The sequence below is a fragment of the Panthera tigris genome, chromosome A2 (genome assembly GCF_018350195.1).
Source record: "Panthera tigris isolate Pti1 chromosome A2, P.tigris_Pti1_mat1.1, whole genome shotgun sequence".
Taxonomy (NCBI): Eukaryota; Metazoa; Chordata; class Mammalia; order Carnivora; family Felidae; genus Panthera; species Panthera tigris.
In genome coordinates this window covers 90,296,068-90,309,466 of record NC_056661.1, presented here as the reverse complement: position 1 = coordinate 90,309,466, position 13,399 = coordinate 90,296,068, and the positions used below count along the sequence as shown (strand labels likewise).

The 13,399-nt window shown below is 38.2% G+C and overlaps 1 protein-coding gene across 9 annotated transcripts in view; it reads right to left on the bottom strand.

The window, feature by feature from the left end:
• DMTF1 (cyclin D binding myb like transcription factor 1) overlaps positions 1 to 13,399 on the bottom strand; it is a 47,207-nt gene that overhangs the window by 1,026 nt on the left and 32,782 nt on the right. For 7 of the 9 annotated variants that reach the window (XM_042965448.1, XM_042965473.1, XM_042965444.1 and 4 more), the window contains 8 exons: positions 11,237 to 11,465; positions 9,871 to 10,022; positions 8,407 to 8,616; positions 5,774 to 5,859; positions 3,042 to 3,197; positions 2,158 to 2,532; positions 1,421 to 1,568; positions 55 to 1,230 (listed from right to left, as the gene is read on the bottom strand). In XM_042965448.1, the coding sequence (XP_042821382.1) occupies positions 1,121 to 1,230; positions 1,421 to 1,568; positions 2,158 to 2,532; positions 3,042 to 3,197; positions 5,774 to 5,859; positions 8,407 to 8,616; positions 9,871 to 10,022; positions 11,237 to 11,465 (1,466 nt within the window). In that variant the 3' untranslated portion in view covers positions 55 to 1,120. Of the gene's footprint in view, positions 1 to 54; positions 1,231 to 1,420; positions 1,569 to 2,157; positions 2,533 to 3,041; positions 3,198 to 5,773; positions 5,860 to 8,406; positions 8,617 to 9,870; positions 10,023 to 11,236; positions 11,466 to 13,399 lie in introns of those variants that run through there. The other 2 variants (XM_042965460.1, XM_042965467.1) reach the window with 2 other exon arrangements.

Below are 13,399 nucleotides of genomic sequence, written 5' to 3'. Positions count from 1 at the left end.
AAAATAATTTATACAAGTTTTTTTCTTTTTTTTTTTTTTTTTTGTTCGTGTGTGTGTGTGTGTGTGTGTGTGTGTGACTTTTCTATTGGGGTCATGTTCATTAAAGTCCTAGAGGCTAATTTTGGTTTAACCTTCTCTAATACAGGAATGACTCTTGATTTCTTTCCTTTGCTAACAGAAGCAAATTTTGTGTTTTTAAACTGCCTGAGAGGGAGAAGTTAAGTCGCACCCCACCAGCTAATGCACTAAAGTGAAGGGCAGATTGCAATACCTTCCTCAACTATTTCCTGGGTAATCTGTATAGCAAAACGTGTAAGAAACACGCCTGGTATGGGGTAGGCAACTTTCCTTCCTTTGTCATTTAGTTTAATTTTACTTCAAAGTGCTAACTTTGTAAACCAACAATGGGGGGTTCTGAAGGGGTGAAAAGTCTACTTAGCTTCTGGTGAGCTGTGTTGCTACTCTCTTCCATATTCCCTTTAAAAGTAGTAAAAAACCTGTAGTGAATTTTAATTCTTTTAATGCTTTTCTGTGTACCCAGCCTAAATCAGCTCCCACTGCCAGCAATGGGTAAACCAAAAGCAACCGCCACACAATCGTCTCTTAGGTCTCTGTGTGTGTGTGTGTGTGTATGCTGGTTAACTTTCAGACTAAGGATACTTAACATTTTTGAGGGTCGCTGATAAGCTCCACGCCATGTTGACAGGACTTCTCTGAAATATGAAAAGGCCTGCTTGAGAATGGATAGAGCCATGTCTGATCTTCAGAGATGAATATCACTGCTTTTAAAACAGAGTAGTTAAGCTTTGGTGATTGTAAACTTTTTTTCAGTAGCTGAATGAAATTCCCTGCTGTCAATTAAAACTAATCACAGGGATCTATGCAGTTAAGTCCTCCATACTCGAGTCACCTACACACTGTCATAAGACTAGACCTCAGATGATCCACTTAAAGGAGGTAAAAAGTCATAGCAGCAACACTGTATGTGGCTTCAGCACTGTAGCTATTTAAAAGCCATAGGAATGGTAAATTCAGCCTCTTGGGAGTTGCTCCTATTTCTTTGGAGATGTAATTAACAGTGTGGCTTCTTTGCCTGAGGTACCTGTCTCTTAAGAATTACCTAATGACAGTTGACCAAATCTTCAACATCCTTTGAGTCTTCTGAAACAGGACTGCCCAAAGATGATCCAATGATATTTGATTCTTCTCGATGATGTTGGAGTATTGGATCTGTAAGAAGTTAAGTTTTAAGTGTATGTACTCTAAACCAGATCAAGAAGTTAGAGTAAGTACTCTACCAAAATGGAAAGTTAAACAAGATGATGAACTACTGTTGGATCAAGACTAAAACAACAGAACTAAGGAGCCTGACTTTCCCCTTAAGATGTAGCAGGCACAGGATGCAGTTCTATTATAGTACCTGTTAGTGTCGTCAAAGGCAAGACCGATTCGGTATCGATAACGTCAGATGCCTGGATAAAGCCATGTGGTGAAGGAACAATAAGTATTGTTTCATCGTCAATGGTTGTCTGATCAACTTGTTCTTCTATGGTAGGAGACTCGAGGTCCTAAACAATAGCAATTCAAAAAAATCAGATTCTGACTTCTTTGTCAGTTTTAAGATCCCTAACACATTTAGGTTTAAAAGGACTTAAATTCAAACACTGTCCCATATTTTATAAAGCAAAGAAAAATGAAGCCTTAAAATGGACAAAAGTAATGACCCCCTACTCTCTTAAATATTGACAAAACAGAACCTAAAAGAAGCAATTCAGTTACAGGTTACCTGAATGTAGAAGAAACAAATGCTGTTACACTGGGGTCAGTAAGGTGGTTAAGCTGAACCACCAGGACCTATTATTAACCACCCTCCTGAAAATGATTCCATAGGTTTCAACAAACAATTCTCAGTCTACTGGAAGGATAGCGGGGAAAGGTTTTAGTGAAGAACAGTGCTAAGAGCAATACTGCTGTCTGACGGATACTTGTGAGGTCACAGGTAGGGGTTTGCACTTGATTTTGTGTCTAGAGAAAAAAGGAAGGTATTGGAGGATGTATGACCTTTACTTCCCCCAGATCATTTCTAGGCTCTTTAAAAACTGCAGGTTTGAGGCTCAAGGCAAGAACCCAGAGTCTGTTTCCCTGGCTGCAACTTACCTCAGTAACGTAAGCACGGGCTAAAGGAGAAGACGACTCCTCTTGTTTAAGGTCGGTGTCAGAGATTTCTTCTGTTCTGACCATAACACTATCCATCAGTTCTGTGCTATTTTGGTTACTGAATTTGGATACATGAGCATCATTAAATGATGGCTCTACAGTTATCTTAGGCTGATGAATTTCATCGGGGAAAGTGTCTGCTTCTAGGGCATCTGGAGGCTCAGGAAAATCAGATGAGTGAATATCACTATCTACCGTCAGTTCTGCTTGGGACATGGAAGAAGTGATGTCCTCTGTGGCAACAGTCTGGATGATGACTCTTGGTGTGTGACACTGTACTGTGACATTGTCACTTGTGTTCAACAAATGTTCTGGCTATAAAATGTTAAAGAAAAACAATGGTAAAGTGAAAAAGGACCTACCAGACTCGTGTTACAGGCAAAAAATACCATCTACAGATGGTACCCTACTGTCCCTTCCCCGCCCCTCCCCTCTCCCCTCTGGAATGGTTGAATTCTTACACTATTTTTCTAAAACCTCTGTCAATCTCCTGTAAGGACAGACATGGGATGAGGGTTATATCCCAATGAAGGCAGAGTGATGGTGTAAAACCTTGTTCCCAAGGCAACGGTGGTAGGAAACATTGTTTAAATAAATGGACGACATTAGTTCTGGTTCTTAAACTTTCTGTCAACAAATCCTGTTCCCTAACAAGTACTTGGATACTTGAAGGGAATATATAATCGATTTTTCCCCCCGAGATACATTATTTTTGAAGGCACATGGGTTTCATCGTAGTATTAAAAATAAAAGCCATTTGGTGACACTTATCAGTTTAGCCAGTCTAGAGAAAGTAGAGAAATCAAGGAACGAAGGTAACATACGGATAGAGCATGGACAATGATCTGTTCAGGAGAAGCAGGAGCAGCAGCTGTCAGGGTTACTGTGGGACTAGCCGTCAGAGTTAGGGGAAGGCCTTGGCTTGAGCTTGTTTGAAGTAGGTATGTGCCTGGAGTGCCAGTGGGCTGTAAATGGAAAGACTAAGGGAAAAAAATGAAGATCAATACAGGTGCAAGAACGCTGAGTAAGTACGCTTATGTACACTCATAAGTCTAGCTTTACATCCAAAACAGGGACTTCAGTTTAGCCACACACGTATTTCCCCATCCTGAAGATGCCATCAAGTAACAAAATGAAGGCTATAATATTCTTGACTTGTCCCAAGTCCTTAGTTGTTCTGGAGATTTACCAGAGAGACAAGGTCAAGCCCTGATCCTGCTCTTCACTTCCATGTATGTCTATGATCTGGTCTTAGCTATTTATTTCAAGGCACCAAGAATGGCTGCCTAAGCCACTGTGTCCAGCGCAGTAACCTACCTGCACAATCTTCCTTTACCACATATATAACTGGCAATCTCCGCCCCCCCCAACCCCCCACTTTTTTAAAGTTTCACATTTTTGAAGAGGTACTACAGCAGAGTTGACCTGGACAGATTTTTTTCATAGTATAAGAAGAAATGTACACGGATAGCAATTCAAAATCTGAATGAAAAAGAAAATTCCTATTTGAAAAGCTGGTTAACTGATAATATGTTTATCTCTGGAGATTTTTTTTTAAATAAAACTGTAACAAAACTATTCAACATCAAGTCTTTCACAGCCATAGGTTTCTATAGAATAATTTCAGTTTGCTTTATCCTTCCTCCCCCACCCCCACAGGAAAGTATTTGCATTTGAAAGACAGGGTGACATTGAAGTCCTAGAGCCTGTGGTCTTGTGTACTTGAGTCACAACAATTCTTCTGGGTACTAATTCAATGAATCTAGGTTTCCTTATTGGCAAAGGGAGCATAATCACTAACCCCCAGGGAAGGGGTTGTGAGCATTACAAATTATTACAAAAGAGTGTCTGGCACACGGGGGCTCAATTTCTTTCCTCCCTCTTCATAAAAGTAAAAGCTGATCTTTTAATAAATACAACCTTTAGTAAATTACATGTGGTCAGGCAGGACAGTAAATATTACATATATGCATTTTATTTAATACACTTAAATTCACATAATCAGTTTTTTGAAGCTGAAGCACTATTATCATCCTCTTTTACTAAATTAGGACAGAAGTTTCTAAATACTTGATCGTAACCCAAGTTAAAACCTGGACACATACTCTAAATGTATGTGTATTTATTACTTTGGCCAGGGGCAGGAAGGGAGTTGGCAAAGGTTATCCACCTGTGATAAACACATTCCTGTTTTGGAGACCACAGGATTAAGAAGTGGAAGCTTAGGTTAGGTTAAGTAAGTTGCTAGTAAAAGTTCCAAAATTGTTCTAAAAGAGAACTTCTTGCTGTGTTGGCCATCCTCATGAGATTTGGCTGTGCAGAGGATAAATTCTTGCACTAATACCTCATAATTTAAATACTATCTACTTTCTATATTCTTCCTGAAAAATGAGCTAATTTTGGGCATTACCCATTTTAGTAAACAGAACAAGAACAAGGACTTAAAATTTTTCTATCACACCCAAAAGAAAAACCCATTCAAATTAGCAATCATGGCCCATTGCTCCCCAAAACCTCTCAAGAAACCTCATAATAGGCATTAATCTACCTTTTTTTTTTGTCTCTGCAGATTTGCCTATTTTAGACATTTCAAAGAAACAGGAGTCAAACACTTTACTGTATTTTGCATCTCATTTCACTTAGCAAAATGTCTTCAAGGTTCATCCCAGGGACATGTTATCAGTACTTCCTTTGTTCCTTTTTACTGCTGAATAATTGTGTGGCTATAGCACATTTTAATTACCCATTCATTGGGATGGACATGTGCGTTGTTTCCACTTTTTGGTTATTATGAATACAAACATTCATGTTCAAGTTTATGCAAATGTGCTTTCATTTCAAGAGAAATGAATATATATTGGATTAGAATTGGTGGCTCAGATGTTAACTATATTGTTTTACCTTTTTAGGAACTGCAAGATTCTTTTGCAAAGGGTATTTACTGAGAGTACTGTGAAATAATTCATTCCACAAACCTTTTCTCAGATAACCAGTATAAACTTTTTGTTTGCACATGGTGTCTGTTTAGCACTCCACCCAGGGGCACCAGGATGGCTCAGTCGGTTGAGCATCAGACTTTGGCTCAGGTCATCATCTCACGGTTTGTGTGTTCGAGCCCTACATCGGGCTCTGTGCTGACAGCATCTCTCACCTTTTGCCCCTCCCCCACTCACGCTTTCGCTCTCAAAATAAATAAATCAACTTAAAAATACTTTAAAAATTAAAAACAATAAAAAATTTAAAAATTATTAAAATGGCAAATTAAAAAAAGGACTCCATACAAATCCATAGCATGCACCCTACTCATTAAGCACTGTCACTTTCATATATTATTATTGGCTTATATACAGGTGAAAAAAAAGACTGAAGTGAATTATAAAAGTGAAAGTCTGATTTATGTCCTCTTAACCATCTGGTCTCAAAAACACGGACACAGTTGTACGTAATGCCATTCATGGTAATTTTTGTTTCTTTTGTTCATGTGATAACAGTGTAAAACCAGTAATTTTTTTAATGCATAAAATGGCCAATATCTATTTTGTGCAGTGTTACTCACTGGAAGAATCTCAAATGTCTGTAGTGTTCCACTGTTTAGTGTTATTGTTTCCGAGTCAACAGTAGCGGCAGGGGACTCCGTTGAAGCTATGGTGAGAACAAGGACAAAATAAATAAAAGACATATTCTCATACTGAATAATCTGCATGGAAACCTGAAGTCATTTAATCTTATGAGAGAAGAAATCTAATGGATTTACCTGGGATGGCATAGATCAGGGTTGGCAAACCATGGCTCATACCCAAATCCAGCCCACTACCAGTTTTTGTAAATAAAATATTAGAGGAGCAGGGCCACACCTGTTTATTTTCTATGGTTGCTTTTGCACTACAAGGACAGAGATGACTAGCTGTGATACAGTATCTGTTAACCCCTGATATTAATCACAAAATATTTCTAGTATTAAGAAGTAAGAGGAAGACATTAAGGCTAACTTACAAAGCAAGAGAAAGTGGATAAAAAAAATAAATTTTCCCTGGATATTCTGGTAAGCAGTACAGATGACTGGAATGGTAGTCCCCAAACACGAGGCTTTAGTTCTAGCAACATTACTTCCGAGAATGTAAACCTGAGCAAGTAACTCAATTTGAACTTATTAATGTTTAGAGATTTTGGCTGTCCTTCCTACATCATGGGAGTTGTTGGGAGGACCAAAAACATGAAATATAAGAGAGTACTATTTCAGAATACCACATATGGGAGACTGAACAGCGCATTAGAGATCACATCATATAATCTCCTTATAGATGTGTCAATTGAGGCTTTATTTAAACTTGGGCAGTGTTGGTTACACCTGATCAAGGTTATTAGGAACTATAACTAGAAGACATGTTATCTCTTGGTGCTTTCAATTGTACCTACAGATAAATCCATGTGAAAAAAAGATTTGGAATCGGCTTTTAATCTGCAGTTTTTACTACAACTATAATACATCTCAGTGAGAAAGGAAGAGACCCTTTTCAAAATAAATGCACTTGATTTATGTTATTTCTCTATTAGATGGATTCTTAAGATCATACCTAGAATAATTTAAAGTGATTCCCAATAAATAACCTAAGTCACGGGTAAACAAACTATGGGCAGGGACAGATGTGGCCCAAAGCGAAGAATGATTTTTACATTTTTACAGGATTGTTTAAAAACAAACCAGAATATTCCACAAAGACCTATGTGGGCTCCAGACCCTACCATGTTTATATTTACTATTCTGGCTTAAAGTGTAACAATCCCTGACTCCTAACACAAAGGAAAAAACAATCCTGAGATTTTAGCCTGAATGCAAACAGTAAGTGATGTGTTGTAAAACTCTTACTGTACTCACATTTCTTGCTGAAAATTATTCTACATATATTTAAAAAAAAAAGCCATCTTGTAAATATTAGGGTACCAATTCTAAAATGTCTGTATTGCCAGTAACTATAGTCATTCCAATGGCCAAGGAAAGTTCTACCAGTCTCTGTGCACAATCTATAGCCAACAGTAGCTCATATTTGTGGCAGACCAGTAATTTCAGTTGCTTTGCAATTCTTCATACTATAAAGGAAAATAAACAGGGCTAACACATTTTTTCATGCTTTATATTACATTGGTGGAAAGCTAATGCAAATAACCAAACTTAAACTAGGACTGTAAGACAGGCATGATTAAAGATCCAAGGTAACTTTGACAGTCACTGGATACAGGAGGTGTTACTACCACCAATAGATAGCTCAGTGATTCTCAAAGTGGGATCATAGGGTACATTTGAAACCCTGTAGGGTGTTTTTATATTTTGCCATAATGATTAGAAAGTATTACTGGCATTCTGTGGGTGAGGTCAAGGGACAAGGAGCATCTTGCAATGTGTTGGACAGCCCTGGTAACAATGAATCGTCCCACTCAAAATGCCAATAATCCCCTGACTGAGAATGACACACAGCAATTGGTATACTCTCGGCAACGACCTTGCCATAGGCATAGCATTTAGGGAGAGAAAAGAAATGAGGTGAACGTGAATAATAATATGGTTCTGAGAATTTTATTTTCATTCTTTTTCTGTTACTCTATCACGGAAAAAAGGGCAGAAATATCAACCTGGTTTAGATCTCAGGAAATAAGTTTCCCTCCCTACACCAACTGTTGGTTTCTCATAATCTCCTTAAGCAAAAAGATGTCAGAGGCTAAGGAAAAGAAGGGTAAACACAAGAGTTCCCACAGGAAACTGGCTCTTCACTTCCTGAAGAAAGTCTTTAATCTCACCAAAACCATTTCTTCTACATATGGCCTCAAGTCCACCCCCAATCCCTGTGCCTTCTGGTGAATTACTACAAATGATGTGCCACCTTGTGAAGTTTATTTCCTTACTAAACTGACTAGAGTTCAGGTAGTGTTTTATTAATCATTCTTTGTAACATCTAAAAGAAAGGATTTCAAATGGTTTATGAAAGCTGGGCAGTTGCTTATCAGTCCTTCCTGTCACACTCAACTTTTGTGCAAATATTGAGCTAATAAACATAAAATGCCTTGGACTGCCTTTGTCAACTTGTACAAATTTCTATCCACATTCTAGAAGAATGAAGGGTATTAGATGGTAAAGCCATTAACAAATCGTATAGGTCCCATAATGGCAAGGGGTCTGGAGTAATAAACACTTACAGACATGGGTGATCTGGACCGGAATCTGCAAGGCTGCCACGGGGCTTGGAGACATGGCTGTGCTATCTTCCAAGCGGGCGACTCTGATCTGGACATGCTGTACACTGGAATTGGAATTACTGTTTGGAACTCCAGATCCTGATTTATTCTCCAAAAGCGTTGGGTTGTTTTTTTGGTTCTCATGTAACTGTTTAAGACCTTTTATTAAGACTGAAGGGAGATGGGTAGACAAAAAGAACATTGATTCTCCGACAGACCACCATCTAAGCAGCAAGGGAGGTGGGGGTAAGGAGGGAAAGTATTTGGAATAAATAATTGTATACTTCATGTGAGATCTCAGCAAAATAGCAATAAAAATATTTTAAGGCTACAACATGTCTGGAAATTTGTGGAAACACTATCCATCACAAGAAATAAAAAAAAAAAATCATAGTATTATTCTTGTCAACGAAGATGCATTAGAAAAAACACAAAACCCTGTGTGGAACATGAAAATAAGTCCTCTTCAATGTCAATGCAAAGTAGCTTATTTTCTTTTCAAAATGAATAGTGTATGCCCTCCAACCCCCTCCAGGACTCAAGGACACTTAACTCACACCTCCAGAGTAGCAGCTCATCTTTAGCAAACAGTACTCTGCAACCACCTTGAATTCTTGTACAGGAAAGCAAAATCTACACTTGTCACCCTCCACTAGTCATGATAAACTCTGTAAGCCCTTTCAGGTGATAGTAAAATCTGGGTGGGTTCATGTCACATTAGTATTCACTCACTCTTCTGGGTTTAACACCTGATTTATAAATTTATAACTATATGTTAAAATATATATATATTTTCATCAAGCCAGAGTTCTTCAGAATATAATTTTCCTTTGGAAAAATGGAAGTTGGAGAACTATACCAAGGGGAATGAATTTGATGCCCTTAATTAAACAGACTGTACAACTTAGATGCACACCCTATGTGCAAAGCAGGCAATGAAGAGCCAAACGTGCTCTGCCTCATTTTAAGCAAACCCAAGTTAATATCTCTAGATTTACATAACAAACGAATTACAATTTAGTCTTTATACTATAAAACCACTAAGGAATTTCTCTAAATGACAAACCCAGTTAAGATATTTGAAATTATTCAACACATAAAAGTTGATTTAAACCTAAGTTTTCAAAAATACATCTTTGTACACAATATCTAAAATCAATTTCTTCTTCACAGTTTATATGAGAACAAGAATGTATGTCAATTGTGTATATTTTCATCTCAGCTGCTTTAAGAATTACAAATCACATCAACTCTTCTCAAGGGAAGAAAAGACAGTTGCCCCCAAAAATAGGGCAGAGGTTTAAATGAAGTTCTGCCATGATTGAGATCTCTAGCTGAGGCAAAGAACTTCTAACCTCTAAGTAAGTCCTGAGGAGTAAAAATGGTAAGACTTGGGAAGGACTGAAGAATCAAATAATACATTACCAGGAAACGAAACATCCTTATGATTTGCAATTTGCCTTTTGATGGTCCACCATTTACTTCGAAGCCACTGTGGTGAACGGACACTGCTCCATCCCTCTGCTAACAGATCCCAGTTTATGTCATTTTCATCAGCTACATCAAGCTCTGCTATCCTACAGGTTAAAACAACCATTTGTTACATGTTATTTATTTCTCTGTAAGAAACCTCCTCTGACTACACGTGATGGCAATGGCAATAAAGGGAATGTCAACTTATGTTGGAGATGCTTTGTTAAGGTGCATGGGAAGGAAGGGATTCCAGGAGTGCACACTGCTTCCAGAGCTGAGAGCTATGAAATCCCACCAGCAAGAGTCTTTTGTTAATGGTGCAACTGATGGGCCTGAGTGTAAATGGTGACAACCAGATGAAACACTGTAAAGGAAAGGGAGTAGCTAAAGGTTATTAGAACAGGATAAGAGCAGGTTTAGTTGTATAGTGTTCTGCAATGTTTTATAGTGTGTTAGAGCAAGCGATTTCCTACATCTGAGCTTTTCCGTTTCTATACTAAAAACGTTTAGAAATGAGCTATTTGTAGACGACTATTTGCAAAAAGTGTATTAAAAACAAAACCCCAAATAAAATGTTGAAAAAACAAAAACAATGCTCCAGCAACAACCAAAACATTAATAACCATTATAATAGCACAACTAAATTTTGGGGTATGAACGGTCTACTTGTTTTCTAGCTTCAACTGTCATGATGATTTTGATTTTCAGGAGGGAGTAGCTTCTATTACTTCAAGGTCTCAAACATTTTCTTGCTGGTATTTTTGCCCATTTGGGTCACTGATTCTTAATGGTTAAAACGACTAATTTAAAAAAGAAGCTTAGGATTATCTCCTAGCTATGTTTGGATACGTGTGAAATGAAGTATCTGATTCGGCCCAGTATGAAGGTGTGGGGTAACTGTAGTTGGACCCCCTTCTTGGCAATCCAAACAGCCCAAGAGTGAAGGGCATGGAGACTGAACAGCCCTCTTCCCTGTGACACAGTCTCCCTCTGCTAGGAGTGAGGCACATTGCTGGGACGGTGGCAAGCTGCAGGGCCACCGCCTGTGCCATACCTGTTCTGTGGATAGAGAGGACTTCAGTCTCTACGCCTTCAATCTGCTACTTTGCACGAGCACTAAATCCACTAAAAAGGAACACAAAACAAAAAAAGCTCAATATGAAATACATAGGATCTGAAGGATCCTCTGTGGATCCTTTCTCTATGGAAAGGATGCTTTTCAGACATTAGGCATCTAGGGAGACCCAAAGAGGAAAATCCATCAAGATACCTAGAGCCATTAAGCAGCTTTTGTTATTAAAAGATCTAGGACACAAACCTGAGGATGAGATTGATTTCATCTTCCTTGGTCCATTCAGTACCTCCACTTTGTTTCCAGTTCAGGTAGTTGAGCCATTTAGAGCGACACTGCTTTTCTGAGCGGGTCCCCACTCGTTCTGCCACAGCTGCCCAAGACACGCCCTGTGTCACTATGTCACCAGGCTCAGTGCTTGTCAATTCATGAACCACCTCTGCAAGTCTCTTTTCCTCTTCTTCTGTCCACTTCCCTAAAAGAAGGAAATCATCTAGACTACTACTGCTACCTTTTTTTTTTTCCAAATCAGATTCAGCCCTGTATTTCCAAGGACTGATGGGAAGTACACAGTAACACCCAAAGTATTTCTGAATGACCCGGGGGTGGGAAACTGCACACATCTACTAAGACAGTTGTTTTACTAGCCTATACTAGCCCAGTAAGGTTCTTGGTATCAAAGAAAATACAGAGTCTTGTAGAAAACAATGACCGACTCTTAAAGGAAAGAAAAACTACCCAACATATACCTAGAAAGAATTCTGTACCGTCAAGTTGCATTAATTGTAAGTAGGAAGAGCTTCACGAATGGCATGATGGACAAAGAAACACACAATTTTTACTTAGTATCACCTAAGATTCCTGCTCTGCAGAAGTGTAGTAAGCCAACAGAGATCCTTCATTACAGTAATGAATGGTGTAACTCCTATGGGCTTCCGCCCATTTTAGTAAAAATGAAAACTAGGTTTACATGATCTCCTTTCCCCCCATCCCAACTCCAAGAAACTGTGATAAAAGAAAAGTCCGAGACTGGCACTCACACATGATTTTACTCAAGGCTTTCCTGAAGCCATAAACCAGTAATAACACCAAATGATTCTCTTTGGTCTTTTCTTAAGGATCGAGCAGAAAAACAGGAAAAGAAGAGAAACTTTTTACCCCTTCCACTTCTGTTTCCATTTTGTTATTAGTAACTAAAAATATCTAGAAAATTTCAAAAGTGCCACTATGCCTGCTTCAGGGATTCCATTCATTCAACAAATATTTACTGAACATCTATTATGTGCTAGGCATAGTTCTGGATACCACATACTCAAGGCAAAATCCTGCTCTCCTACTTTAGCATGAGTGTCTCATAGTGTGGTACAAAAAAAGAGAAGTCATGATCAGAAATACTATGTAGCAACATGAAAAGCAAACAGGCGAATCAATCCCTCAGACTGGCAATCAGGAAATGGCAGTGTTTTTCCATTATTATGCTAACAAAAGGAGTTCTGCTCTCAGAATGTCTTACATAAAACGCTAGGGTCCCATCCTAAATCTAAAGCTCCTATTCCAGCTTCATTCATTAAGCTGTCATTCACAGAATAACAAGAGTTAGTGGAATTTCTGTTCTGTCTTGCAGGTCATAGTGGTGGTGGAATGGTTACTCAGAAAATATTCCTAATTCCACTTTAGCAGGATAGGGAGGTGAAAACAGAAAATATATACACTGAAAGCTTAACTTGATAACTATTTTTTTTTTTTTTTTTTAATTCAAAGAATGAGCAGAGTGTGGATCCTTCAGAGAATTTGGGGGCTAAAAGGGAACAATGAGATCATTCTAACCTCTTTCTTTTACAGAGGAAACTGAGGCTCAGAAAGATTGAGAGTTAGTGGCAAAGTCTAAATACTGTTGTTGATCACAAAGGTTAGGTTTAACAGTGTCATCTGTTAAAAGTTAAAAAGGCATTTGTGGTCTGGAGGTTGAAACAACAGTCGCAAGTTTTTTTCTATGGAAAAATATACTTATTTGTTTGAAATAAGCAAAAGAGAGCCACACCTTTGGAATATAACTTCTTAAATTGTGATCTGCCTGAACTAAAGTGTTTTATAAACCTGAGTAGATAAGCTTGTTAACATAAGCTCCACAGTTAGATGGGCTTAAATTAAAACAAACTCCTGTATGTAAGCCTTAATGATAAATACTTTCACAACCGGAGCAGTTATGAGTTGCTACAAAAAGGAAACATGGTACATATCTAAAACATCTGAAAAGTGAGATGTGTCCCTGTGAACAGTGTCATCTCACACAAAAGAAAAATGAAGGATTACTTAGGTCTATAAAGCTTGATGAAAAAGCAAGACTAGAAAATAAAATCTGAATTAAAATTGTGGTAGGGTCCCCTCCCTAAGGAAAGAAAAGGGAAA